Consider the following 24,760-nt stretch of genomic DNA (forward strand, 5'->3'; position numbering starts at 1 on the left):
AATACAGGCGCAACTAGAATTTCACTGTGAGTTCAACGCAGCACATGGAGTTTTGTTTTCCTTTTCTCCTGGTGACGCGAGAAACTGCCGTCTAATCAGCGCCGGGCTAAGGTCCTGCGTTCCCGCCTCCCTTTCATTTGGCTCAACCTTCGCAGGGCGCGCAGGCGCCGGCCGTGGTATATCTATATCGGACGCATCGTCTCCGGCAGTGAGAATGATCCGGCTACTGTTTTATGTTGTTGTTTAGTCGTTTAGTCGTGTCCGACTCTTCGTGACCCCATGGACCAGAGCACGCCAGGCACTCCTGTCTTGCACTGCTGCTTCAGGCTGTTACACACTGCCTCCCGCAGTTTGGTCAAACTCATGTTCGTAGCTTCGAGAACACTGTCCAACCATCTCGTCCTCTGTCGTCCGCTTCTCCTAGTGCCCTCAATCTTTCCCAACATCAGGGTCTTTTCCAGGCAGTCTTCTCTTCTCGTGAGGTGGCCAAAGTATTGGAGCCTCAGCTTCAGGATCTGTCCTTCCAGTGAGCGCTCAGGGCTGATTTCCTTCAGAATGGATAGGTTTGATCTTCTTGCAGTCCATGGGACTCTCAAGAGTCTCCTCCAGCACCAGAATTCAAAATAATCAATTCTTCGGCGGTCAGCCTTCTTTATGGTCCAGCTCTCACTTCCATACATCACTACTGGGAAAACCATAGCTTTAACTATACAGACCTTTGTCGGCAAGGTGATGTCTCTGCTTTTTAAGATGCTGTCTAGGTTTGTCATTGCTTTTCTCCCAAGAAGCAGGCGTCTTTTAATTTCGTGACTGCTGTCACCATCTGCAGTGATCAAGTAGCCCAAGAAGGTAAAATCTCTCACTGCCTCCATTTCTTCCCCTTCTATTTGCCAGGAGGTGATGGGACCAGTGGCCATGATCTTGGTTTTTTTGATGTTGAGCTTCAGGCCATATTTTGCGCTCACCTCTTTCACCCTCATTAAAAGGTTCTTTAATTCCTCCTCACTTTCTGCCATCAAGGTTGTGTCATCTGCATATCTGAGGTTGTTGATATTTCTTCCGGCAATCTTAATTCCGGTTTGGGATTAATCTAGTCCAGCCTTTCGCATGATGAATTCTGCATATAAGTTAAATAAGCAGGGAGACAATATACAACCTTGTCATACTCCTTTCCCAATTTTGAACCAATCAGTTGTTCCATATCCAGTTCTAACTGTAGTTTGTGATGACCAGCTTGTTCTCTTGACAGAACTCTATGAGCCTTTGCCCTGCTTCATTTTGAACTCCCAGTTGTCCCAACTTGCCAGTTGTTCCTTTTATCTCTTGATTCCCTACTTTAGCATTCCAATCCCCTGTAATGAGAAGAACATCCTTCTTTGGTGTCATTTCTAGGTGGTGTTGTAAGTCTTCATAGAATTGGTCAATTTCAAAAATTCCTTCAGTAGCACCTTAAAGACCAACTAAGTTTTTATTTTGGTATAAGCTTTCGTGTGCATGCACACTTCTTCAGATGTTGGTCAATTTCAGTTTCTTCAGCACCGGTAGTTGGTGCATAAACTTGGATTACTGTGATGTTAAAACATCTGCCTTGGATTCATATCGAGATCATTCTGTCATTTTTGAGATTGCATCCCATTACAGCTTTTGCCACTCTTCTGTTGACTATGAGAGCCACTCCATTTCTTCTACAGGATTCTTGCCCTCAGTAGTAGATATGATAGCCATCCGAACGGAATTCTCCCAATCCCATCCATTTTAGTTCACTGATGCCCAGGATGTCAATATTTATTCTTGTCATTTCATTTTTGACCACATCCAGCTTACCTCCATCCATGGTTCTTACATTCCAGGTTCCTATGCAATATTTTTCTTTACAGCATCGGACTTCCCCTTCGCTTCCAGGCATATCCGCAACTGAGCGACCTTTGGCTTTGGCCCAGCCGCTTCATCAGCTCTGAATCTACTTGTACTTCTCCTCCGCTCTTCCTCAGTAGCATGTTTTATAAGTCTATGCAAAATGAGTAATGAGGCAGAAGAGCGGCAAGCGGAGCCTGAGGCGACTCTACAGTTTTTCCTAACTCTAGGGTGGCGGGAGAGGGTGGAGAACGTGTTTTGAGCACGCGCGTTTGTGCACTTGCCTCTCATTTACTTATCTACCTCTGTGGGCGGAGCCATGGAGATGACTCTAAGACACTAGAAAAGGGAGGATCGGAGGGAGGATCGGCCTTTTCGCTGGAGTGAGAAGCTTCCGTCGCGAGGTGGGCGGGGTCAGTGCCCGGCGGAACAGCTTGAGCGAGCGGAGAGAACGAGAGACGAAGGCAGCAAGGTTGCCCGCGCCTGCGGGCCGGCTGTGAGCTACCTTGCCTCGGGCTCCTGTCCGGAACAGGAGGTGAATGAGGTGAGGGGCTGGGTGTGTGTGGGAGGCTTTGGCGAAGGTGTGGGGAGGAGGGCAAGGAGTAATACTCAACAGTTGCTTATGGTTCGGGGGCTGGCACTGCTATTCCCTGCTTCAGGTACTGTACTCCCCGCAGCATCTCTGTGTCCCTCCAGTTCTGCATGTTAGAAAATGCCTTTGCTGCATCCCTTTCTTCCCACTGTCATGGGAGAGTCCCCGTGAAATGTGCGCGTGTGCGTGTAATTCGCATGTTACACTTAGAGGGCGGTTCCGGGGGTTCCTCGCGTTTTCGCGAAGTTTTTAAAAGACCAATTAAGTTTGTCATTGGTATGCGCTTTCGTGTGCATGCACACTTCTTCAGATACACCATGTACAGTATCTGAAAGCTCATACCAATGACAAACTTAGTTGGTCTCTAAGGTGCTACACGGCTACCTACCTGTCTCTAAAAGACGGAAATCCTTGGGGTCGCTGCCGCTGCGCGGCCGGCAAGGTGGAGGGCTAATTACCGGGCTTTGGAAGAAGACACGGGGGGGTTCCCGGAGTTACTTGCATAGATATGTAGCCCCTTTCCTTATACTGTATGTGAAGAAATTTTATCCACATTTGTAGCATTGTTCTTTCTAGCAATTCTATGCCAACGGTACAGTTTAGTACAGTCTAATGCTTTTTAAATAACATTTTTAAATTAAATATTGTCTTGGTTTGCAAAAGTACATGGGTTGTCTCTTTTTGAGGTTGTAGACTTTTTTACATTTGAAGTGAGACATTAATGTTGTATGCAGAATAAAGTTGGGGAAGAAGGGGGAGAGGGGGTGGGTTGGGGTGGTAATACTTGGTGTAAGTGTGTGGTTTTTATGTCAGCGTCACTTGGGGCTTTCCCTTTCTAGCCATTTATTATATTTCCTTGGTACTGAGAGAGGTGGAGGAGGGTGGGCATGGCTGGTTGTCTTTAGCTGGTTGCAGTGAGATTTGTTTGCCTGCGGGCATGGGGAGGGGAATTGTTGGGTTGTTAGCCATATTGATTCATATGCTGTTGGTGGGTTCTTCTTGTTGTCTTGTTGGGTACAGCCTGAGAATGTTGAGCTGTTGTCTTCTTAGGTAAGCCTATGTTGAATCTCTCAACAGAACCATCTGGCAGTGGGTGCCTCCCCATATATATGGGTAGTGGGGTATCTAGTCACATACTGTAGATATCTTCATTGCCTGCTTTGTAAGACAGCATAAATATTGTCAAGGCCACAGGAGGATTAACCCAAGGAACAGGCAATTAATGCGTTCCAAGAGTGGAGATGGGGTGAGACAAGAGTTCTGTCCTTTCAGAAAATCCACAGAAAAATGCAGCTGTATTGTGTTGGAAGTGCTGCACCTCTGCTGTCAGAATCTGACCATTTTGCCATCCAGAGGGGATTCTCAGGCTATTGAAAGAGTTTATCTGCTTTTCTTTGCTCTTTACCTTCCTCATTCTCTGAATAAAATCCTTTATTGCCTACTTGAATCAAGAAAACCTTGGCCTGTTTGCCAGTATACTAGCACTGTGGCAGAGCAACTGCTTTGCATTCAGAAGGTCCCAGGTTCAATCCTCAGCATCCCCAGGTAAAGCTGGGGAAGTCCCCTGTCTGAAACCCTGGAGAATTGCTGCCAGTCACTGCAGACAGTATACCAGTGATGGCGAACCTATGACACGCCTGTCAGATGTGACACGCAGAGCCCCCACTGCTGGCACATTGGCCCATTCGTGCTGTTGTTGTTGGTTCCCCCCCATTTGTTCTTCTTTGCTAGAGCTTGTCTCAGCTGGTAGCCAGAGATTGGTATTTTTAACCCTTTCTGTGCTGTTTTTTCTGGCACTTTGGCAGACTATGTCGGTGCTGCATGTTAGTTCCAGCGAAGGTATTATTCATCATTTATTTCTGTTCTCTTTCCCCCCCAAAAAAGCGCAGCAGCTTTGGGGCATACCCCCCTAAAAGCAAAGCAACTTTTGCAACCCCCCAAAAAACCTCCAAAACTTTAGTTAGCAGCTCCCCCCAAAAAAGCTCAACAACTCTGGGCACTTTGTGATAAATAAGGGTTTTTTGGTTTGGTTGGTTAAATAATTAATTTTTGGTTTATTAAATACAGTTATATATTACAATTATACATTTTTGTTATTTAAACTATAAATATCGCAAAATTATGGGTTTTTTTCTTAAAGTGACACACCAGCCGAGTTATGCTCAGTTTTTTGGTGAATTTTGACACACCAAGCTCAAAAGGTTGCCCATCACTGCATAGCATGGCCTCGGTCCAGTATACCTGAAGGAGCGTCTCCACCTCCATCATTCTGCCCAGACACTGAGGTCCAGCACCGAGGGCCTTCTGGCGGTTCCCTCGTTGCGAGAAGCCAAGTTGCAGGGAACTAGGCAGAGGGCCTTCTCGGTGGTGGCGCCTGCCCTGTGGAACGCCCTCCCAACAGATGTCAAAGAGGAAAACAACTACCAAACTTTTAGAAGACATCTGAAGGCAGCCCTGTTCAGGGAGGCTTTTAATGTTTAATAGATTACTGAGTTTTATTTTTCTGTTGGAAGCCGCCCAGAGTGGCTGGGGAAACCCAGCCAGATGGGCGGGGTATAAATAAAAAATTATTATTATAGTCAACATTGACCAAGATGAATCAATGGTCTTGTCATGGTATGTGGCAGCTTTCTGTGCTCCTATGCTGATGTGTTCTGCAAAAGTTGAGTTTATCTATCAATTATAACTTCATAATGATTTATAAAGTGCTTAAAATCTAAACATTGGATGATGATTAAAAAGAACGAACCTATGAAAGACTGGGAAAACTTATGGAAGAGATACCAAAATTTTACACCGAATTATGATTTGAAAGAGAACCTAATGAAAATGCAAAATAGATGGTATTTAACACCAGTCAAGTTGGCCAGAATGTATCCAGAAATGAGTAACATATGTTGGAGGTGCAACCAGGAAGTGGGAACTAATATACACATATGGTGGAATTGTAAACCAATCAGGGCGTACTGGGAAACAATTTACAAAGAACTAAAAAAAATACTGAAGTATTCATTTAAGAAATGCCCGAAATTGTTTCTTTTAGGAATGCTACCGGATGACATCAAACCCAGGGATAGATGTTGTATCAGTTATGCAGTAGCCGCCGCGAGAATTTTAATCACAAAAAACTGGAAGGCCACAAATACCCCGAGTAAAGAAGAGTGGCAAGAAAAATTATTTAATTACTATAATTTGGCAAAAAATATGATGAAATTAATAGTATAAAAAATGAAGATTCGAAAAATAATTGGAAGCTATTTTCAAATTACTTACAAAGTAAATTAGAGAAACCAAGTCTTATCTCCGATAACTAAAAGGCTTTATTTTTCGAAAAATAGTAACTGGGAGCTATGTAATGAAATAAACAAAACATGGAAGTCGAGAAATGTTAAGTAACGTAAGAAATCACTGAGAATAGGGTAATGGTGTGCAGAATTTGCCATTTGGGAGAAACGGGATAAGTTTAGAAACGGCTGTGAAGTCAGGGGGAAGGGGTAGGGACGAGATGTGAGGGAATTGAATAAGACAACTGTACAAAGTTATAACTGTATAGTTCTTTTTTAATTGTAATGACTGAAATACATAATAAAGTTTGATTAAAAAAAAAAAGAACGAACCATGCCCATACACTTAGTCTTAAATACCTACCCATAAGGAAGAGTAAGGCAGTCAAAAGGAGATGGAGATAGAGATATGGTGTGGGATAATATAGCCAAATTCATAATTTTATCACTCAGTTAATTTGTTACTGCATATCATTGTACAGGTGCTTGCTTTTATGCTGTTTTACAGATGTGACTGCCGCCTTATTGATTTGTGCAGTATGCCTGTAAAATAAATGTATTGGGAGGTAGCAGGTTACAAAGAACAGGAAAGAAGTGAGTCAGGGACAGTGGTATTAGGAAGTAATCTGTGGGTAAGCCAAGAAAAAAATGAATTTGGCAGAGTGAAAGTAAATGGGAAGAAACCAAAGTAACAAATTTGGCTAGTCTTTATCTGCTTTAATGTGTATTTGGGGTAGACATTTATATTTTATTGCCTTAAAGCAAGCTTATCCAAGAAGCAGTGAACAGTTTGTGTATTAAGGTTCCATAACTAAAGCTGAAGTTTGGGCACCCCTTCCCTTGTGATCTTGTGCAGTTGATTTATCACTCCAAATTCATAAGCTGCTTTTCCTCCCAAAAGGGAGCTTTGGAGCTAAAACATTAACCAAACTACTGGACATAATAGTTAATATTCATTGTAAAACTTCCTTAAATTATATTTCAAAGGCCTTGGCCTTTGAATTCCTTAAATTACATTTACATTTCAATGTAATTCCTTAAATTACATTTCAAAGTGTTAATATTCCTCCTTGCAAACTAGGGTGTGAGACTGCCTGGTTTGTCCTGGGAGCACAATAGGTTGCCAACAGAGTTGTGCATTTCTTCAAGGGTTGGCAGATTCCTTGCTCATTTTGACCCTGGATGGTTTTTTTGTGGGGGTGGGGGTGCATAATGGTCATGACTGAATAAATATCATCAAATCAATTTACATTTTAATGTTCGGCAGAATAGACGGCTGATGTACCAGTCTTAAGCATACTTAGTTCAGGGCCACAGTGATAGCCACCAGAGTGCTAATCTCTTCCCTTGTCTCTGAAAACCAGCCACAACTCTGATGCAGGGAGCCATTCTTTTTGACAAATATTTATGCTTTAACACAGGCACCCCCAAACTGCGGCCCTCCAGATGTTTTGGCCTACAACTCCCATGATCCCTAGCTAACAGGACCAGTGGTCGGGGAAGATGGGAATTGTAGTCCAAAACATCTGGAGGGCCGAAGTTTGGGGGTGCCTGCTTTAACACAACCTATGTTGTGCTGCCTTGTCAGCAGGAAGCTGGGAGATAGATGTACCAGTATGTGGGGAGTGTGTGTTGGTAAAAGTTACATTGGCACATTAAGTCATTCAGTCACAAAATAATATTGATAGTTCTTGTATGTACAGATGTGAACCTGTGTAGGGGAGCTTCCCCCTGAGGTAATTTGGGAGGGGCTGTAGCTCAGTGATGGAGCTGCACTCACTTTGCATGCAGACAGTACAAGGTTCAGTCCCCAGCATCTCCAATTAGGGCTTTGAATTGCCCCTGTTGGAAACCCTTTGGGTTGATTTGGCAAACTCATTTATGTTCTTATGCCAGGCTTGGTATAAGGTAGCTTTGTGTGTTACTGAACTTGGCTCAGGTCATTTCTGTGCTCATGTTTTCATATAATTAAAACAATAATTTATCTAACCTTTTCCTTATTTTTGTGTTTATCTACAGAATGGAGACGTGCTGTTGGTGCACCCCTATTAATTCAGTTGCCACCACCTTAAAGCGCTATGCCTCCTCTTCATTGCCCCCAGATAAATTTGCTGCAGCCAACGAAGACCTTTGTTACTGTTTGGAGTGTGTGGATGAGTATCATAAAGCGAAGGATGAGATGCCATCCTTACATGAGGTAATTTGCTTTCATTTACAGTGGTACCTCTACTTACAAATAACTCTACTTACAAATTTTTCTACTTACAAATGGAGCTCCGTCCGCCATCTTGGATGCGGTTTAGATAGGATTTTTTCTACTTACGAATTTTTAGATAGGGTTGCTTCGACTTACAAATTTTTTCTCCCAATGCATTCCTATGGGATTCGACTTACAATTTTTTTCGACTTACAAATGTGTGTTCGGAACACATTAAATTCGTAAGTAGAGGTACCACTATTCACCTGGTGGGAGAGATGGGCGGTCACCTGACAAGTTATGTTGTCAGGTGACTCATTCCCCCCTACCCTATGTGATATGCAGCACTTTAAAGCCCCAACAACAAAATGTTGGGGCTGCCAAACAAATCTCTACCTATCTTCCAAATGCTGAATGCTGCTTTCAGCTCTAAGTTAGTCGGTCATGCCCATTAATTAAACAGGAACCAGCTCAGATTGAATACAATCCACTGTAGGGGTTTTGAAGTTGAATTCACAAGGTGGCTGCAGCAACTATGAAAGTAAATTATGTGCAGTTGATTCACTTTGGAAATGAGTCTTTCTTAGTGTAAAATAAAAAAGTGGTCTGCAAATCCTTTTCTTTGCCTTGTTACTTTTTCTCTATCTCCTTAAAAATAAAGTCCTTGTTCCTCTAGTTCTGAAAACAAATTTCAGATTAACTGTTTCTGTTTAGGCTTTCAAGTGGTGTTTGATGTTTTGTTTAGTTTTGTCTCTGTCCTTTGGTGTACTGTAACTCAAAATCTGAATTGCACAGAGAATGATCTAACGAAGTCTACACAAGTGTTTTTAAAAGCTGCAGACTTTGGAGGGTTCCCCCCTCCCCATGCCCAGATTTTTTCTTTCCTCTGCCGTGTCCTTCTGTTTTATACTTTTGAATGCCTATCCTGTTGTAATTAAACTCTAGTTCCTATTTGCAGTATACAGTGGTACCTCTTTTTAAGAACTTAATTCGTTCTGGAGGTCCTTAACCTGAAAGTGTTTTTAACTTGAGGTACCACTTTAGCTAATGGGGCCTTCCGCCACTGTGTGATTTCTGTTCTCATCCTGAAGCAAAGTTCTTAACCCAAGGTACTATTTCTGGGTTAGCGGAATCTGTAACCTGAAGCGTCTGTAACCTGAAACATCTGTAACCCAAGGTACCACTGTACAGTATATGGAAGACAGCCCTGGGTCTTTTGCCCCTTTAATTAGTTCTCTTTTCCCTCCTATAAAAACTATGCAAGACACTTTCTTTTAAAGTTTAAATAACAAATACAGTGGTACCTCTACATACAAATTTAATGCATTCTGAACGCACATTCGTAAATCGAAAAAAATTGTAAGTCGAATCCCATAGGAATGCATTGGGAGAAAAAATTTGTAAGTCGAAGCAAGCCTATCTAAAAATTCGTAAGTAGAAAAAATTCTATCTAAACCGCATCCAAGATGGCGGACGGACCTCCATTCGTAAGTAGAAACATTCGTAAGTCAAGTCATTCGTAAGTAGAGGTACCACTGTAGCTTTTCCTTTAGTGTATTCGCAGTTGCAGATTAAAAGATACAATGAAGGTGGATGTTTCTTAAATTGCTAATACGTATTACATAGGCTACACTAGGGGTTCCCAAACTAAGGCCCAGGGGCCGGATGCGGACCAATCACCTTCTAAATCCGGGCCACGGACGGTCCGGGAATCAGCATGTTTTTACATGAGTAGATGTGTGTTTTTATTTAAAATGCATCTCTGGGTTATTTGTGGGGCATAGGAATTGGTTCATATTTTTTTTCAAAATATAGTCCAGCCCCCCACAAGGTCTGAGGGACAGTAGACTGGCCCCCTGCTGATAAAGTTTGCTGACCCCTGGGTTACACTGTTACAGACTAACTAACCAGGGCAGACAGTAGTGCAACATAACATACCTGATGCTGTAACAGTTAAGACTGTTCTACTAACTGTCATAGAGTTCTACAGCTTTTGCAATTAACCCTTCACATATGCATTTTGGATGCTAACATTCCACATACATATTGAAGCCTTAAGGAGTTATTGCTCACTAGTGTCTTCAGCCCGTTAAATAAACGGGCGCTAGAATGCATGCTGGCTCCTCGATCCGGTGCTCCGCGCAGCGCTGATCAGCGCCGACCCGGCAGGCCGCCAGATCAAGGAAGCGGCCTGCCGGGTCGGCACCCAGCAGCGCTGCACGAAGCACCGGGGGACTGGCGGCGGGGAAGGCAGGCAGGCGCTTGCTCTATTGCCTGCCTGCATTCCCCACTGCCTGTCACACGAAGATCGGCGGGCGCCGCTTGCCGGGGTTTGTCAACCCCGGCAAACATCGCCCGCCGATCTTCGGCTCGGGGAAGCAGGCAGGGAGACGCAACAGCCCGCAGCTTCCCGGGCTGTTGCGTCTCCCTGCCTGCTTCCCCAAACTAAAGCGTGCGGGGGACAGAGCCGAATTGCGGCGCGGGGGGGGGGCTTTTCGCCGTTTGCCTCCCCCTTCACTCCGGGAAGTCAAACAGCGAAAAGCCCCCACCGCGCCGCACTTCGGCTTGGGGACTGGCTTGGCGGCGGTGGGAAAAATAGGAGGAATTCCTCCTCTTCTTCCCGCCGCCGCCAAGCCAAAGCCGGCTTCCCTCGGCGCCTGCTGCCGCTTCGGCCGAGGAAGCGCCGTCCCATGCCGGAGGTGCGCGGCAAGGCTGCCGGGGGGAGCGCTTCTTTCCCCCGCCGCCTCGCCGCGCACCTCCAGCATGAGACTGGGCTTCGGAACGGCGGTTGGCGGAGCGGCGGTTGGCCGTTGTCCCTCCGTCCAATCCCTGTGTCTCTGGGGTACATGCGCAGTACCCCAGGGACACACGGGACATCTGGACGCAGGGACAACATGGACATTATTATATAGGATTACATTCTGACATGACACACTTTTTTTTTGCTCTTCATTTTTGAATACCAGTAACTTTTATCTAGGTTTGGCATAATAAATGATGCATATAAATAGACAGTCGTCACATGTCATTTGTTTATCACAAAAATAGCATAATAAATGTGCAGTAATACCTACAACATATGATTCATCATTAGTGATCAATGTATAGTTTCTTGGTTCGTGAATTGGTTAAAACAAAAGCAAAGGGGAAATAGTACAGAGTAGAGTTAAAAAATAGCATTTAACGTTGTATTGCCAAACATCCAATACAGTACTTAAATTAAATTAAATTAAGTACTGTACAGTGGTACCTCGGGTTACAGACGCTTTAGGTTACAGACTCCACTAACCCAGAAATAGTACCTCAGGTTAAGAACTTTGCTTCAGGATGAGAACAGAAATCGTGCTACAGCGGCAGCAGGAGGCCCCATTAGCTAATGTGGTACCTCAAGTTAAGAACAGTTTCAGGTTAAGAACAGACCTCCAGTTCTTAACCTGAGGTACCACTGTATGAGTAATAATCATGCTCCTTTTAAATTATCGATGAAACAATAAATAGTTTTGGTGTATTGACGAATTTGGGAGGGGGAGTTCAAAGTGAAGATAATTACATTTAAATTTAAATTTGGATTAACCAAATTGAGCCAAATGCTGATGAGGGAAATGCTATGTGTGAACCATAAATATTTTGTTAATCTCTCAAGGAGGACTGTTTCCAAACTGTTTTGTACCAATTGTCTATCATTCTGCCAGAAAGGTCTTTCCAGTGTCTGGTTATGTTGCATCTCGCCACTTGCAATAGATGGCTGTTTTGAAATACATTTATTAAATAAATTCATTAAAGCTACCGTAATTCTAGCTTTAACCAGACTTCAATATTTTTTTGGGGGGGGGGAGTATTCTGGATTTTTGGATTTCCACCACATGTGGGATATGTACCAGGTGTGGAGCAGCCCCTCCAGCAAAGTGGTGAGGTGCCAGGGTGGATCATTTCCATCTTCCTGGGGGTTAGGTACCACCCATATGAGTTTTAGGATTTACAGATTCACAGAATCATAGAGCTGGAAGGGACCACAAGGGTAATCTAGTCCAATCCCCTGTAATGCAATAATCTTTTTGCCCAATGTGGGGCTTGGACCAATGACCATGAGATTATCATGCTCTACCAACTAAGCCATTCTCTATTGTTTGCCAAAATAGACTTAAATGGGGTTTTTCTGTCCAATGTCTATTCCATTGAACTGGATCAAATTCATAGCCAAAATCACATTCCCTTTGATGTTTATTAGGGTCAAGTGAATCCACTGAGTAGAATGCTATAGATTATGGGTGTTATATATGGGCCATGTCCTTCTTTGGCAATTGCAAGTCTTTCAAATGGGGCCATTGGCCTTGTGGCTGCCTTAGTGGTGACAGTTTGCTTACTGGGTTAGCAAATAAAGTGCAGATTTGGAGAAGTAGCAGCCAAGGGTTTGTAAGTGTCCTTATTTAGTCCATATTTTTTGATCTGATAGTGGTGTATTTCTGTTATAAAAGTCACACAACTGATATAAACCTTCTGTTCTCCATCTGGCCACATCAAATTGTCAAGAAGTGTTGTGAAATTGTGGGTGGAAGGTGAGGGCTACCAGAGGGGACAGTGCTGGAGTTAGTCCTGCCTTCTCTTTCCAGGCAAGCATATATTGTATGATTGTCAAAACTGACACAGCTGAAACTCTGTTTATACTCAAGCAAGATATTCCCCAAATTCTCATGCTGAACTATGGCACGTATCTTAAATCATAATGCCCTTGATAACCTCGTGAGCAGCCCCTTAAATCACAGCTGCATCGGGTTCACATTTTTGTATTATAAATCAGATAAGCATCTCTCCTGCTTGAGGAGTCAGAAAGCAATTAGCTGACCCAGAGGTTTTAAAAGACCCTTTTTCAAAATTTGTCTTAATTTGGGGCCAAATTGCATTTTAAAAAGGACTGCCTGCAAGTAGTCACATTTCAGACGTTCAAAGGCCTTGATGTCTAAGGTGATGACTACCAGTGGGGAGGTTGTCTGTCTACAATGTTTATGTTTAAAAGCTTTTTGATAGGTCAGGTGATGTTTCAATGGAGGACAAGACCAGCTTGGTCTTGGGCTTAGTCTGGGGCTATTTGTTTGTATAACAATGTCTTAATCCTGTTGACTAGCACTCATGTAGAAATTTCATAATCGGAGAGACTGGCTAAAAAGATTCTACTTTTTGGTGGTCTTTAAATGGTTTTGGGATAGCTATAACCTTGGTGTGGTACCATGTTTTGGTGATATATGTTCCTCTCATTGGGCCATTAAATAAGAGCATCATATATGATAATAATGTTTCTTTGAATTGTTTATAAAGCTCAGAAGTGAAGCCACCAGGTCCTGGGGCTTTATGTGGTTTCGGTTTTTTTAAGAATATTGTCAATTTCTTATAGGGAGATAGGGGTATCTAAAAAAAGGTTTTTTCATGAGTTATGAGGGTATAGGTAAGTTTTCTAATAATTGTGGATATCTTTTGAGGGGGGATTGTGGGTTATATAATTTAGAATAAGAGGAGGGAGTTGCACTGCAGATTTGTTTTGATGTGCTTGGATTTTTCTTTCTCATGTAATGGGCGATTTCCAGAGTGATTGTCATGTTAGTTTACTGCAGCCTAAACAACAAATTTATTGATCTTTAGGTGCCACAATATGAGGGTTATTGCTGCAGTTTTTGTATTTCTTGCGTCTGCCAGCATTTAGCATTTCTATTGTATTGCTTCCTTTTCTGCTTGACTTAATACTTACACATCCTTTCAGCATTACTTAACCTTGTCGGTGGCCCCTGACTTATAAAATGGCTTGTTATCCTTTGCCCTGACCTTTCAGAAACAGGGCCATATAATCTTTTCTGAAAACTGGCACAGCACAGTGGAAAAATGTAAACAGTGAGAATTCGAGTATGGTTGAAAACTCATCAGATTACAAAATGGCCAAGGATATGTTTTGTCTGGCTCCTGAATACAATCAATGTACAACACCATTTGCCAGTCCTGAGCTCCATCCTGCTTTGACCCTCCATTTGCAACATTTCTGTGTTTGCATAACTTTTAAATCTATTTCTTAATTTAAAAATCTCTCCCCTGCAGCTACCAGTTGGATCACTAGTCTCTGTAGCTCAGTACTGCGTACACCAACCGGCAGCTGCTCTCCAGGCTGCTCTCCAGGGTTTTAGACAGGGAGTCTCTCCCAGCCCTGCCTGGAGATGTCACTGGGGACTGAACCTGGAACCTTCTGCATGCAAAGAAGCTGCTCTGGACCTGAGCTGCAGCCCTTCAACTTGCAGGGCCTCAGTCTGGACCTCTATGGGGTAGAATCCACATGTATTTGGGGGTGAGGGAAGCAAAGGTTTATAAGGAATCATGGAGGCACATAGGAGTGTGCAAAAGCTAAGTTTAGAAACTTGCTTTACATACAGGGCTGTCCCTCCTGATTTCTCTCAGCCTCAGTTTATAGATGTGAGAAAATACAGGATAGGTGGGCTAGGCTTTTGGCCCAGCTATGGAACCAGCTATGGAATAATAGCCCAGTGTCAAGAAGATACATGGCTGAGGTTATTCCTATTAAGCATCACCAGTCGTCGTCCTCCTCAAAATACACAGGAAGTCTTGAGACAGTCAGGAATTCGAGGTTTTAGAAAAAGAATGTGTTTTGGGTTGCTGGGGAATAAAAAAGAGGTTGTAAAAATAAAAAAGAGGCAGTTTAGTCATGATGGGCACAACCCACGTAAGCTGTCTGCAGACAAATGCCAGCTCCCTCAGCCTGAAAGCGGAGATGAGCACCGCACCCCATAGTCGAATTCGACTGGACTTAACTATTCAGGGGTCTTTTAGCTTTACCTAACCATACAGTATTGAAACTGTTAAAATTATAGAATCTCCTTCAGTTGAGATGAGATTCTAAACATTCCTTATCAACTAATCAGAGTCAAAAACAGCTGTTTTCCCAGCACCTGTCCTCCCAATTAAAATATATGGTTTTTAAGCTCACGTAAAATTAAAATAGATCAAACAGATACGTTCCTTTCCTGTATGTTGCAATTAACATTAACAGCTGAGCTAACCGGCTTCAAAACTTCTCAAAATAAAAACAAATTAAAACAGACTACAGAGCTCAAGGACAAGTAGCTTTGCCCATTGCCATCTTCTCCATTTTATTTCCTTTGTTCTCTGGTGAAGCTCAAACAAAAATATTTTAACTTTTAGTTACTGTTTTTCAACCGGATTAATTTTTCCTGGCTTTCCTACACTAGACAGATTTATGCTAATTTACAACCTGAGATTGTACAAATCTATTTCTTGAACTCCTGTTATGAATAGGTAACTGTAATTTTTTTTCTTTTTCTCCATCTAACATACTTGGAAATCTAACATACCAACTAGGGTGGCAGAGAAAGACAAGGGGCAGAATTGTCTCAAGAATAAGTAATTTTGCATAATGTAGTTTTGATTTCATTTATGCTATATCATTGTGAGTTATACTTCCTGGAATGCAGTCATTGTTTATGATACATTAAAAAAAAAACCAAAACAAATCCTTTCTGGTTGCTACTACTTGCCCACTTATGCCTTTTAAATAGAGATCTTTCCCAGTCTGTATCTCCTTTGGAACTGTTTTTAGATCTTTTAAGTGTTTTATTACTTGCGTGTCTGGTGCTCTGGGATCCTTTTGGGATGAAGAGTGGGAATGTTTTAAAATAAATAATAATCTGTAGGTTCTATTTCTAGCTAGCATCTTTTTAGGGTCACAGAGTTAGTTGCTGCAATCTCTGTTCTATAATTCTGTAGTTAATTTATTTTCAAATTACAGATCCTTTGGAAGCTTGAAACCACTCGTCTTATTGCCCATTTTGAGAAATCAATGCCGAAGGAAGATGTCATCTATATCCTGGACAATGATGAGGAAAGACAGGTGCAATGCCGGGATTCCGACTTCGAGAAAAAAGTTAGAGTGCCATTGTTGGAAATACTGAAATACCCCTACCTATTGGTTCATAAAGACCTCAGTGAGTATCTCGGGGCACCTAAACTTGATCTGGTTCTCCCTTGCATACGGTAGTTACAGTATTTGAAAACAGCTACTGAAACAGGTTGTGACAAATCACTTAGTGGTTGCATTCTCAGGATACACCAGGTGGTGGTAGGTTGACTGGGCTATTTTGTACTATTTTTTCCCTCAGAAAATCTTGTACACAAAATTATTATTACAGTACTACTATATTATGTTGCCATCACAAGTGATCAGAAATTGTGGCCTGGGTGGTGTTGCTCACTTGACTTCCCCAAGACATGCATCCCTGCTGTTTACTAAAAGCAGGAGGGTAGAATTCTTTTTGTTGCAGGCACCTGTGTATTAACAGTGCTGGAAAGACAAGCTGTGGATTTGTTTTGGTCCAGCCATATAGTAAGGTGCCTAGGGAAGGTTTGCCAACTCTCTCCTGTGTATATATGTGTGTGTGTGGGGGGGTGTGTTTCATTAAAATGCCAGACAGGTATCTCCCTTAAGAAAATTTATAGGATAAAACCCTCTGCATAGTGTTGATCTATGCAGAGGGTTCCACAGAGTCCATTCCTGTTCTATGAATCTTTGAAAATGGCTTTCATCTTATGCAAGGATCATTTCCCTTCAAATTATGGTTATTTCAGCAGCCCTAACAATTAGTGTTCTCTTTTTTTTGAATTGTAGGCATACTGTTTGTGAGGACCCTATGCAGAATGGAGGTAATCAACTACCCCTGCCAGGTGTTTGGGAAACACCCAGGGATCTATTTGCTCATGGTACACCCTAATGAATCGGTGAGCTCCTTTAATTTCCTTCTTCATTTTCAGTTTTGCTTCCCAGGCTTAAATGTAGGATTAAGCTGCCTTAACCATTGGCCAAATGAAAGAAAGTCCTTATGCACAGAATTGTAGAGTTGGAAGGGACCCAAGCATCACCTAGTCCAACCCTCTGCAATGCAGGAATCTCAGCTAAAACATCCATGACAGGTGGACACCCAATCTGTTTAAAAACCTCCAAGGAAGGAGAGCCCACCAACTTCCAAGGGAGTATCTTCCACTGTCAAACAGCTGTCACTGCTAGAAAGTTCTTCCTTATGTTTAGTCAGAATCTCATTTCTTGTAAATTGAAGTCATTGGTTCAAGTTCTCCAAGCAGGAGAAAACAAGCTTGCTCCATTTTCCACATGACAGCCCTTAAGATATTTGAAGATGACTATCATCTCTCCTCTGAGTCTCCTCTTGTCCAAGCTAAACATACCCAGCTCCTTCAACCATTCCTTATAAGGCTTGGTTTCCAGACCCTTTATCATCTTGGTTGCCCTCTGTATACATTTCAGCTTGTCAATATCCTTTTTAAATTGTGGCGCCCAGAATTGTGGTAGCTTGTCAATATCCTTTTTAAATTGTGGTGCCCAATATTCCAGTTGTAGTCTAACTAAGGGAGAATAGAGTTGTACCTATACATCCCTTGATTTGGACACTACACTTCTGTTGATGTAGCCTAGAATAGTATTCACTCTTTGTTCTGCTGAATCGCAGTACTGATTCATGTTAAGCTTGTGGTCTACTAAGACCCCTAGATATGTACCACTGGCAAGCCAGGTGCCCTCCCATCATATATTTGTGCAACTGGTTCTTCCTGCCTAAAGTACAGGAGCTATTGAAATTCATTCTGGAAGTTTGGACCCAGTTCTCCAATCTGTTAAGGTCCTCTTGAATTCTGATTCTGTCTTAAGTGCCATTAGCTACCCCTCCCAGTTTGGTGTCACCTGCAAATTGGATGAGCATCCTCTCAATTCTTTCCTCCGGTTCATTTATAAAGACACTGAACAACAGGCCCAGGACAGAACCCTGCAACACCCTATTTGTCACTTCTTTCCAGGATGGTGAGGAACCATTCTTGAACACTCTTTGAGTTCAGTTATTCGGCCTGCTACAAATCCACCTAACCGTTACCTCGTCCAGCCCATATTTTACCAGCTTCTTCACAAGTATATAATGGGAGACTTTGCCAAAAGCCTGACACAAATCTGTATTTTTCACATTACGTTAACAAGTTTGAGAAAACAATGGTTCCAACAATGCTTTCCTTAATAGTTCTAGGAAATAACAAACAAGCTGTTCTGTGTTCTATATATTAATAGAAACACCTTGAACTTGGCCTGGTAACAAACCAACATGTTGGTCTGTGAGCATGTGTGTTATATGCTGACAAGGTCTCGCACCTTTCAGCAGCCATGATGCACCATTCTGCACTAACTGCAGTACAAGGAAAACCCCACACAGCTCATTGCATTAATGCAATATTGAAGCCACCAAACCTTTATAGGAAGCTTGTTCTTTTAATCAGGCTGAGGGCCTGGCAACAGAAATCTCTGCCTGGTTAAGACCCTTGGGGGGGGGGCTACCCTGTGTGAGAAGAAATAAAAAACCCTAACTTTTGTAAGTATCTCTAAAGGGTGGCTAAAGGGTGAGGTATAAAAAAAAACTTGTATCTAACTTCTACTTAGAAGAGATCTATTGATGTTAACAGTCCTAAGTTAGTAATGCCCATCAATTTCAATGGGTCTACTCTGAGTAGGACTGACACTGGATTCAACCTAAAGTAACATCTCAGCTGTTCTATACTGTTGTTAACACAGTTTTATTTTTAGTGATTCCACCCAGGTTTTTTATTTGTTTTTGATAAGTTGTTGTTAAAATATCCCTGTCCCTCATTTTCTGGGATGATTGGTAAGTGAGGAGGCTGTGGAGAAGTCCACGGCTTTCAAGTAAGTTTCCCCCGAAAGATATCTACACTGTCTGGTTTGGAATGTGAACCTTTAGGTTAGACTTGGTTACCAGTTGTCTTTCACACCAACTTGGCATCTGCCCCACTTTCCATAACAATAGCTGCTCTGATTCCTTCCCATAGTAATTAATAATGTCCCTTCAAATCCACAGATCCGTCGATGGGCCATTCTGACAGCCAGGAGTCTGGGAAAGGTGGACAGGGACGATTACTATGACATCCAAGAAGTGCTAACTTGCTTGCTCAAAGTTATAGAGCTGGACCTCTTTGAAAATGCTTGTGTTTATAGCCCCAGAACAATTGAGAAGGGTAATCTCATCTTGTTGCCTGACCACCTGTACGATAGTACCAGTTACAAAAACTACTGGCTAGGTGAGTAGAAGCAAGCTGAGATGGTCTGAAGGGTAAAGGGATTTAGGCATGCCCCATTCCACTGGGTGTGGTAACATTGTGGTACAGCAGAAATATCTAAACTTTCTTTCTCCCTTTGGTGAGAGCCACATTGGCTCATAACGAATGCTCTGAGGGTCTCATGCCAGCAGTGCTCCCAAAATGGGTATGGGGTGAAAGTGGGTGCAATGACCATATGCACAGCCTCTGCCTCTGCCTAACACACACACACACACACACACACACACACACACACAACAACAACAACAACAACATAGGAAGTTGATTGACCATTGGTCTATCCAGCTAATAGTTCACATTGACTGGGGCAGCATCTCTCCCCAGGGGTTGTATTCCAGCCCTCATCCATGAAATCAGGTGCCACAATAAACCTATTAGGCTTCTCTCCCCACACCCAGCTCATCTCTGGCCTTTCAGATGTTTCTGGAGTACATTTATTATCCTCTTCTTATTTTTGGACATGTCAGCTGGGGATGATGGGAGTTGTAGACCAATAACATGTGAAGGGCCACAGGTTTGTCCACCCACCCCACCCCCTTTAAGGCATCGCCAGGCTCCTTTTCCTCCTGTTCCATTTATAATTAAAACTTTGCTTCCTTATCATTGACTTTGTGGCGCTTAACAGTTATATATATCATTATGCTTTAATTCAGGGGTCAGCAAACTTTTTCAGCAGGGGGCCGGTCCACTGTCCCTCAGACCTTGCGGGGGCCGGACTATATTTTTGGGGGGGAATGGAACAAATTCCTATGCCCCACAAATAACCCAGAGATGCATTTTAAATAAAAGGACACATTCTACTCATGTAAAAACAGCAGGCAGGCCCCACAAATAACCCAGAGATGCATTTTAAATAAAAGGACACATTCTATTCATGTAAAAACATGCTGATTCCCAGACTGTCCGCGGGCCGGATTTAGAAGGCGATTGGGCCGCATCCGGCCCCGGGGCCTTAGTTTGGGGACCCCTGTTTTAATTCAACCATTCAATCCATGTATCTACAACCTGGCTAAATTCTAAAACAACGGTTCCTGTCCCAAGGGATGTGTAATGTAAAGCAGGGGTAGCTAACATGGTTCTCCTCATATGTTGCTGGACTCCACCTCCTTAAGCCCCAGTCAATATGGCCTATTGCCAGGGATGGTGTGCTCCCAAACTCTGGAGGACACAAACAGTCTAAAGTTTGAGAGGACTGTAAGCAGGTGCAATTACAATAAGTAGGTTTTAGTTTGGTTATGGATTAAGATTGGGGGTTAAGGCAATGCCCAGTTTCTGAACTTTGTAATTTTCATTGTTGTAGGTATCTGTATGATGCTGATGGTGCTGGATGAGCAAGCCATGGATTCGATGTTGCTTAACCCTGAAAAGCAGACAGACTTCATGCAATGCATAATAAGTACCCTTAAGAAAGACACGGATGGTAATTAATTAATAATATTTGAGGGCGGTGATAAAAGTAAATTAAAAATAGTCTGAATAGCCATAAAACTTGCATGTCAAATTATTTAATGTTCAAATGCTATAGTGCATGATGGCTGATTGCTAGTTTCTATGCTTATAAGAAACAGACCTCAAATGTCATTGAAAGTTTGTTTTTCTTATGTGTTTTGCAGTTATTGGGTGAGATCTAACTAAGTCATAGATTAGACACATTGGTTAATGAAAGTCCATTGATTTCATTGGAGTCTAGATTATTAACTGAAGTTTGATATCACCAAATAGGTTTTAGGGAGTTTCTTTTTGGAGAATCAGGTGTGATTTCTTCTGAGGAGGAATAGAAATCTGTTTTTAGACTGTGCCTTATTTCTAATTGAAATTGCATAAATTGATACCTGTAACTTGCCTTCCTTTATCCGTAATGCTTCTGTTTTGGTTGCTACATGAGAAATTCAGTTTAAAAACATTACACCCCACCCTACCCAATGTGCTTTGGCTCATGCATATTTACCTGCAATGTAATATCTTCTTTCAGCACAGTTGATAATTAAAATCATTTAGGTTTCTGCAGACCTTTATTCTTACTTTTGTTTGCTAATGAGCGCTGTTGTGTTAATTGGCATTTTCCTGCAGCAGAGAGGGAATCCTCACATGGATTGTTCCCCCCCCATCCACACTTGCTCCACAGGCAGGAATATGTAGATTAGACAGATCTTACCTCAGTGGTAAGGAAGAGGTACAGTACCTAAGTGGTAATTGCCTCGTTTCCTTCCTGCCCCGCTGCTGGGCCGTTTGCTTCATGGGGAGAAGCTTTCATTTCCTTGAGGCACATTTAATTAGAGAATCCAACGACAAAAAGTCGCAGCCTCCATTTTGGACCAATTTCTCAGGTGAGGAGGCCGGAGGAGCAGAGGCCACCCACAGCAGTGGGCGGGTCTCCCTTGGTGTACCCTCAAGCTTGCCAAGAACTGCATCCCAGGAGCCAGCAGAGGAACAGCCAGCAGAGAGAACTGAGGCTTTGTAGGGCCCACAGCAGCTGGGCCTTGCACCACCCCCTCAATTACTGATTGACAGCACCACACCCCACACTGAGTACTGTCAGTGAATCCGGCAGGCATTGGCCCAGAGTGCAGGAGTTGGTTTAGTCCCAGTCCCTCAGATGGCATTTCTTGGGCCTACTCTTTTCTGAGCCAGTGCCCAAGGTTTTGGCGGGAAACAGGGCCTCACACTTGTTTTGTGCTGAGAGTTCTGCCCACCTGTTGAAGATCCTAGCAATAACTGTGCCCAAGAACACTGGAGCTGCTGGTGGCGCCGGCGGCGGTGCCAAAGTAAAGATTGTTCCAGTCCTTCAACCCTTTTGGCACCTTTTCCATCTGTTCTCAGTATCTGGGGATAGTCACTCCTTAGGCCCCAGGTCCTAGAAGGTTTTTTTATACCTTTCAACCTGAGACTATGGCTAAATGCTGAGTTCCCCACCGTACCTCTGTGTGTTCGATACAGTGGGTACAATGACAGCCAAGGACACAGGTGAATTTCCTAGGAACTCAGATGATAAGACTTCATTTGACCTTCCGGTGGTGCCTATAGCCCTGGAAGCTAGCAGTACCAGCGGGATGGGCAGAGATTCTAGCCCTGGCAAATAGCAGAACCAGTTCTCACCTAGTTCTAGAGAGACTGGACAGAATCGGCAGGGAGGAAAGAAGTCAACTTAGTCCTGCCTAGAGATGTAATATTCCAAGAACTTTGAAGCCATGAGAAAACCCCCCCCCCCTGTTTTTTTCCGGGGGAAATGGGAATTTGGGGGGAAATTGAAAACAAGTTCAGTGCGGAGTAGTTTTACAAATTGCGTGAAACACAGCGTAGATTAAAGTATTATGCTTGTGATAAAACGTGTAACCACCCGTTTTGCAACAAAAAAGCAAGAAACCATCAACATAAAAAATAATCAGATTTGCCCCTTAGCACCAACAGCAAATAAAGTTAAGGTCCACTTCAATATTTAAGCTCCACTACCCTTTGAGTACCCTTTGAAGGGACCCAGGTGGCGCTGTGGTTAAACCACTGAGCCTAGGGCTTGCTGATCAGATGGTCGGCGGTTCGAATCCCTGTGACGGGGTGAGCTCCCGTTGCTTGGTCCCAGCTCCTGCCAACCTAGCAGTTCGAAAGCACCTCAAAATGCAAGTAGATAAATAGGAACCGCTACAGCGGGAAGGTAAACGGCGTTTCCATGTGCTCCTCTGGTTTGCCAGAAGCGGCTTTGTCATGCTGGCCACATGACCTGGAAGCTATACGCCGGCTCCCTCGGCCAATAATGCGAGATGAGCGCGCAACCCCAGAGTCGGTCACGACTGGACCTAATGGTCAGGGGTCCCTTTACCTTTACCTTACCCTTTGAGTAGTGCTTTTTTAAAAAAAACAAAAACAGAAGACACTTTATTTTATCTCATTTTCTGAACTACTGCTATCATTTTCCATTTCTACTTGCTCTTCCTCTTTGTCATTTATTTTATTATTATTATTATTTATTTTACTGATTGATTGAGTTCCTTACCAGGGAATGAACCTGTGGGGTGTTCCAAGTCACTTCCTTGATAGGTCTGTGGCTGGTCCTGCTCATATGAGCAGCTTTGGTAGATCCTATCCGAGGATCCTTCCCCCCCCCCCCCGGCACGGAAATGTGACATTGGCGCACCAATGAAGGTCCATTTCCTGCAGGGGGTGGAGGGGATCCTACGCACCCTGGGGCAGTTTGTGTAATTGGCTGTGTGGTTGAACACATACGCTGATTTTTAGTATTTTCTCTAATTGAATACATTCTAGTTTGGTGTTGAAACACTCTCTCCTCAGTTCAGCTTAATACAGTAGTACTCTCCTGCTCCAAGCATGTGGGCATTCCACCTCCCAAGGCAGCAAAATTTTGCTGCCAGAGGACAGCTGATCAGCTGCAGCAGGCAGCATGAAATACTTGCAGGGACCAAAGGTTGCTCGTGGATTCAGCATCAATTCAGTTCTTTAACTTAGCCAGGTTCATTCATTTCATTTGAAGTTTACTCTGAGTAAAACATAATTTGAATACAAACAAACTTGCTCACTGATTTAATGGCAATTTCAGTATTGCTTGATACTGGGTTTTTATTTTATTTTCCTCATGTACCCAACATTTTCATTTTTTCATTTATGTGTTTTCATTGACTAATTGTTATTCCCCATCTCAGCGTGTTTTGGCTTGTCTTTTTCAGATGAAAGTAACAGTCCCTTCTGGCCTGCACTCCACTGCTTCATGGTGATCCTGGATAAGCTTGGGTCCAAAGTGTGGGGGCAGCACATTGATCCAACTGAGGCATTCCAAACTATTAACAACAGTGTGAGTTATAATAAAGAAATAGAGAGAATTCGCCAAAGGTGCAAGAGGTCAGTCCTTTATCCTTTTATTACTGTTTTTATAATGCAGCATTTTGGAAGCCAGTGTGATGTCCTTTTATTCTTGCTGAGCAACTGGCCGTTCTGGCTGAGGCTGATGGGAATTGTCCATCAACATGTAACTATATTAGTTACCCCTGGATTAAGATTAAACAGATTTGATATAGTTTCTATGTTATCTGCAAATCAGATAAAGGCTTTGCTTAAAATGTTTTCAAGTGTTCCAGTTAAAATACCTATCAATAAAACTCACTGTTTCAATTGTAATTTGTTTTGTTTTTTTGTTTTAGTTCTAATACTAGTTTTATAAGTATATTATGTTTTGTAGGGATGGTTATCTGTAAAAAGTTAACCACTACATTGATTTTAATTATGAGTTTCCTGATTGGATTTGTGTTGTGTTCATACATTGTGGCACTTTCTAATTTTATGAAACATGGTTCCTGCAGAAAATATATCAGTGGAACAGTTTCCATCTAACATCATTGGGTGAGCTATGTTGCTCATGCCCATTTTGTGGATACTGTGGTATTTCTTCCAAAGCCACCTAAGGAGCCTATGACTTAGTGAGGTTGTCTTTTCTGCATTTACAAATCATTGTGCATCCATGGTGTGTATGTGAACTATGGTTTGTTCCAGCGTGCCTTAGGTTGTCTCACAGATGAGCAAACAAACCAGTTTCTTTCTACAAAACTTAAATTGTAGTGCCAGACTGGAATCAACCAAAGCAAGCTGTGGTTAGTCATCTGAGCTGGGTTCAGATGTTCCAGCTCTGGAAAGAAA

The 24,760-nt window shown here is 42.8% G+C and overlaps 1 protein-coding gene across 3 annotated transcripts in view; it reads left to right on the top strand.

Annotated features, from left to right (window-relative positions):
- Nucleotides 1-2,243: 2,243 nt before the first annotated feature.
- SETX (senataxin) overlaps nucleotides 2,244-24,760 on the top strand; it is a 53,887-nt gene continuing 31,370 nt past the window's right edge. For 2 of the 3 annotated variants that reach the window (XM_060270112.1, XM_060270114.1), the window contains exons 1-7: nucleotides 2,244-2,398; nucleotides 7,750-7,927; nucleotides 15,729-15,924; nucleotides 16,605-16,714; nucleotides 18,862-19,081; nucleotides 20,421-20,540; nucleotides 23,797-23,968. In XM_060270112.1, coding sequence (XP_060126095.1) covers nucleotides 2,394-2,398; nucleotides 7,750-7,927; nucleotides 15,729-15,924; nucleotides 16,605-16,714; nucleotides 18,862-19,081; nucleotides 20,421-20,540; nucleotides 23,797-23,968 — 1,001 coding nt within the window. In that variant the 5' untranslated portion in view covers nucleotides 2,244-2,393. The remainder of the gene's footprint in view (nucleotides 2,399-7,749; nucleotides 7,928-15,728; nucleotides 15,925-16,604; nucleotides 16,715-18,861; nucleotides 19,082-20,420; nucleotides 20,541-23,796; nucleotides 23,969-24,760) is intronic. The other variant, XM_060270113.1, reaches the window with a different exon arrangement.

The sequence above is a fragment of the Zootoca vivipara genome, chromosome Z, assembly GCF_963506605.1.
Source record: "Zootoca vivipara chromosome Z, rZooViv1.1, whole genome shotgun sequence".
In the NCBI taxonomy this organism is placed as follows: Eukaryota; Metazoa; Chordata; class Lepidosauria; order Squamata; family Lacertidae; genus Zootoca; species Zootoca vivipara.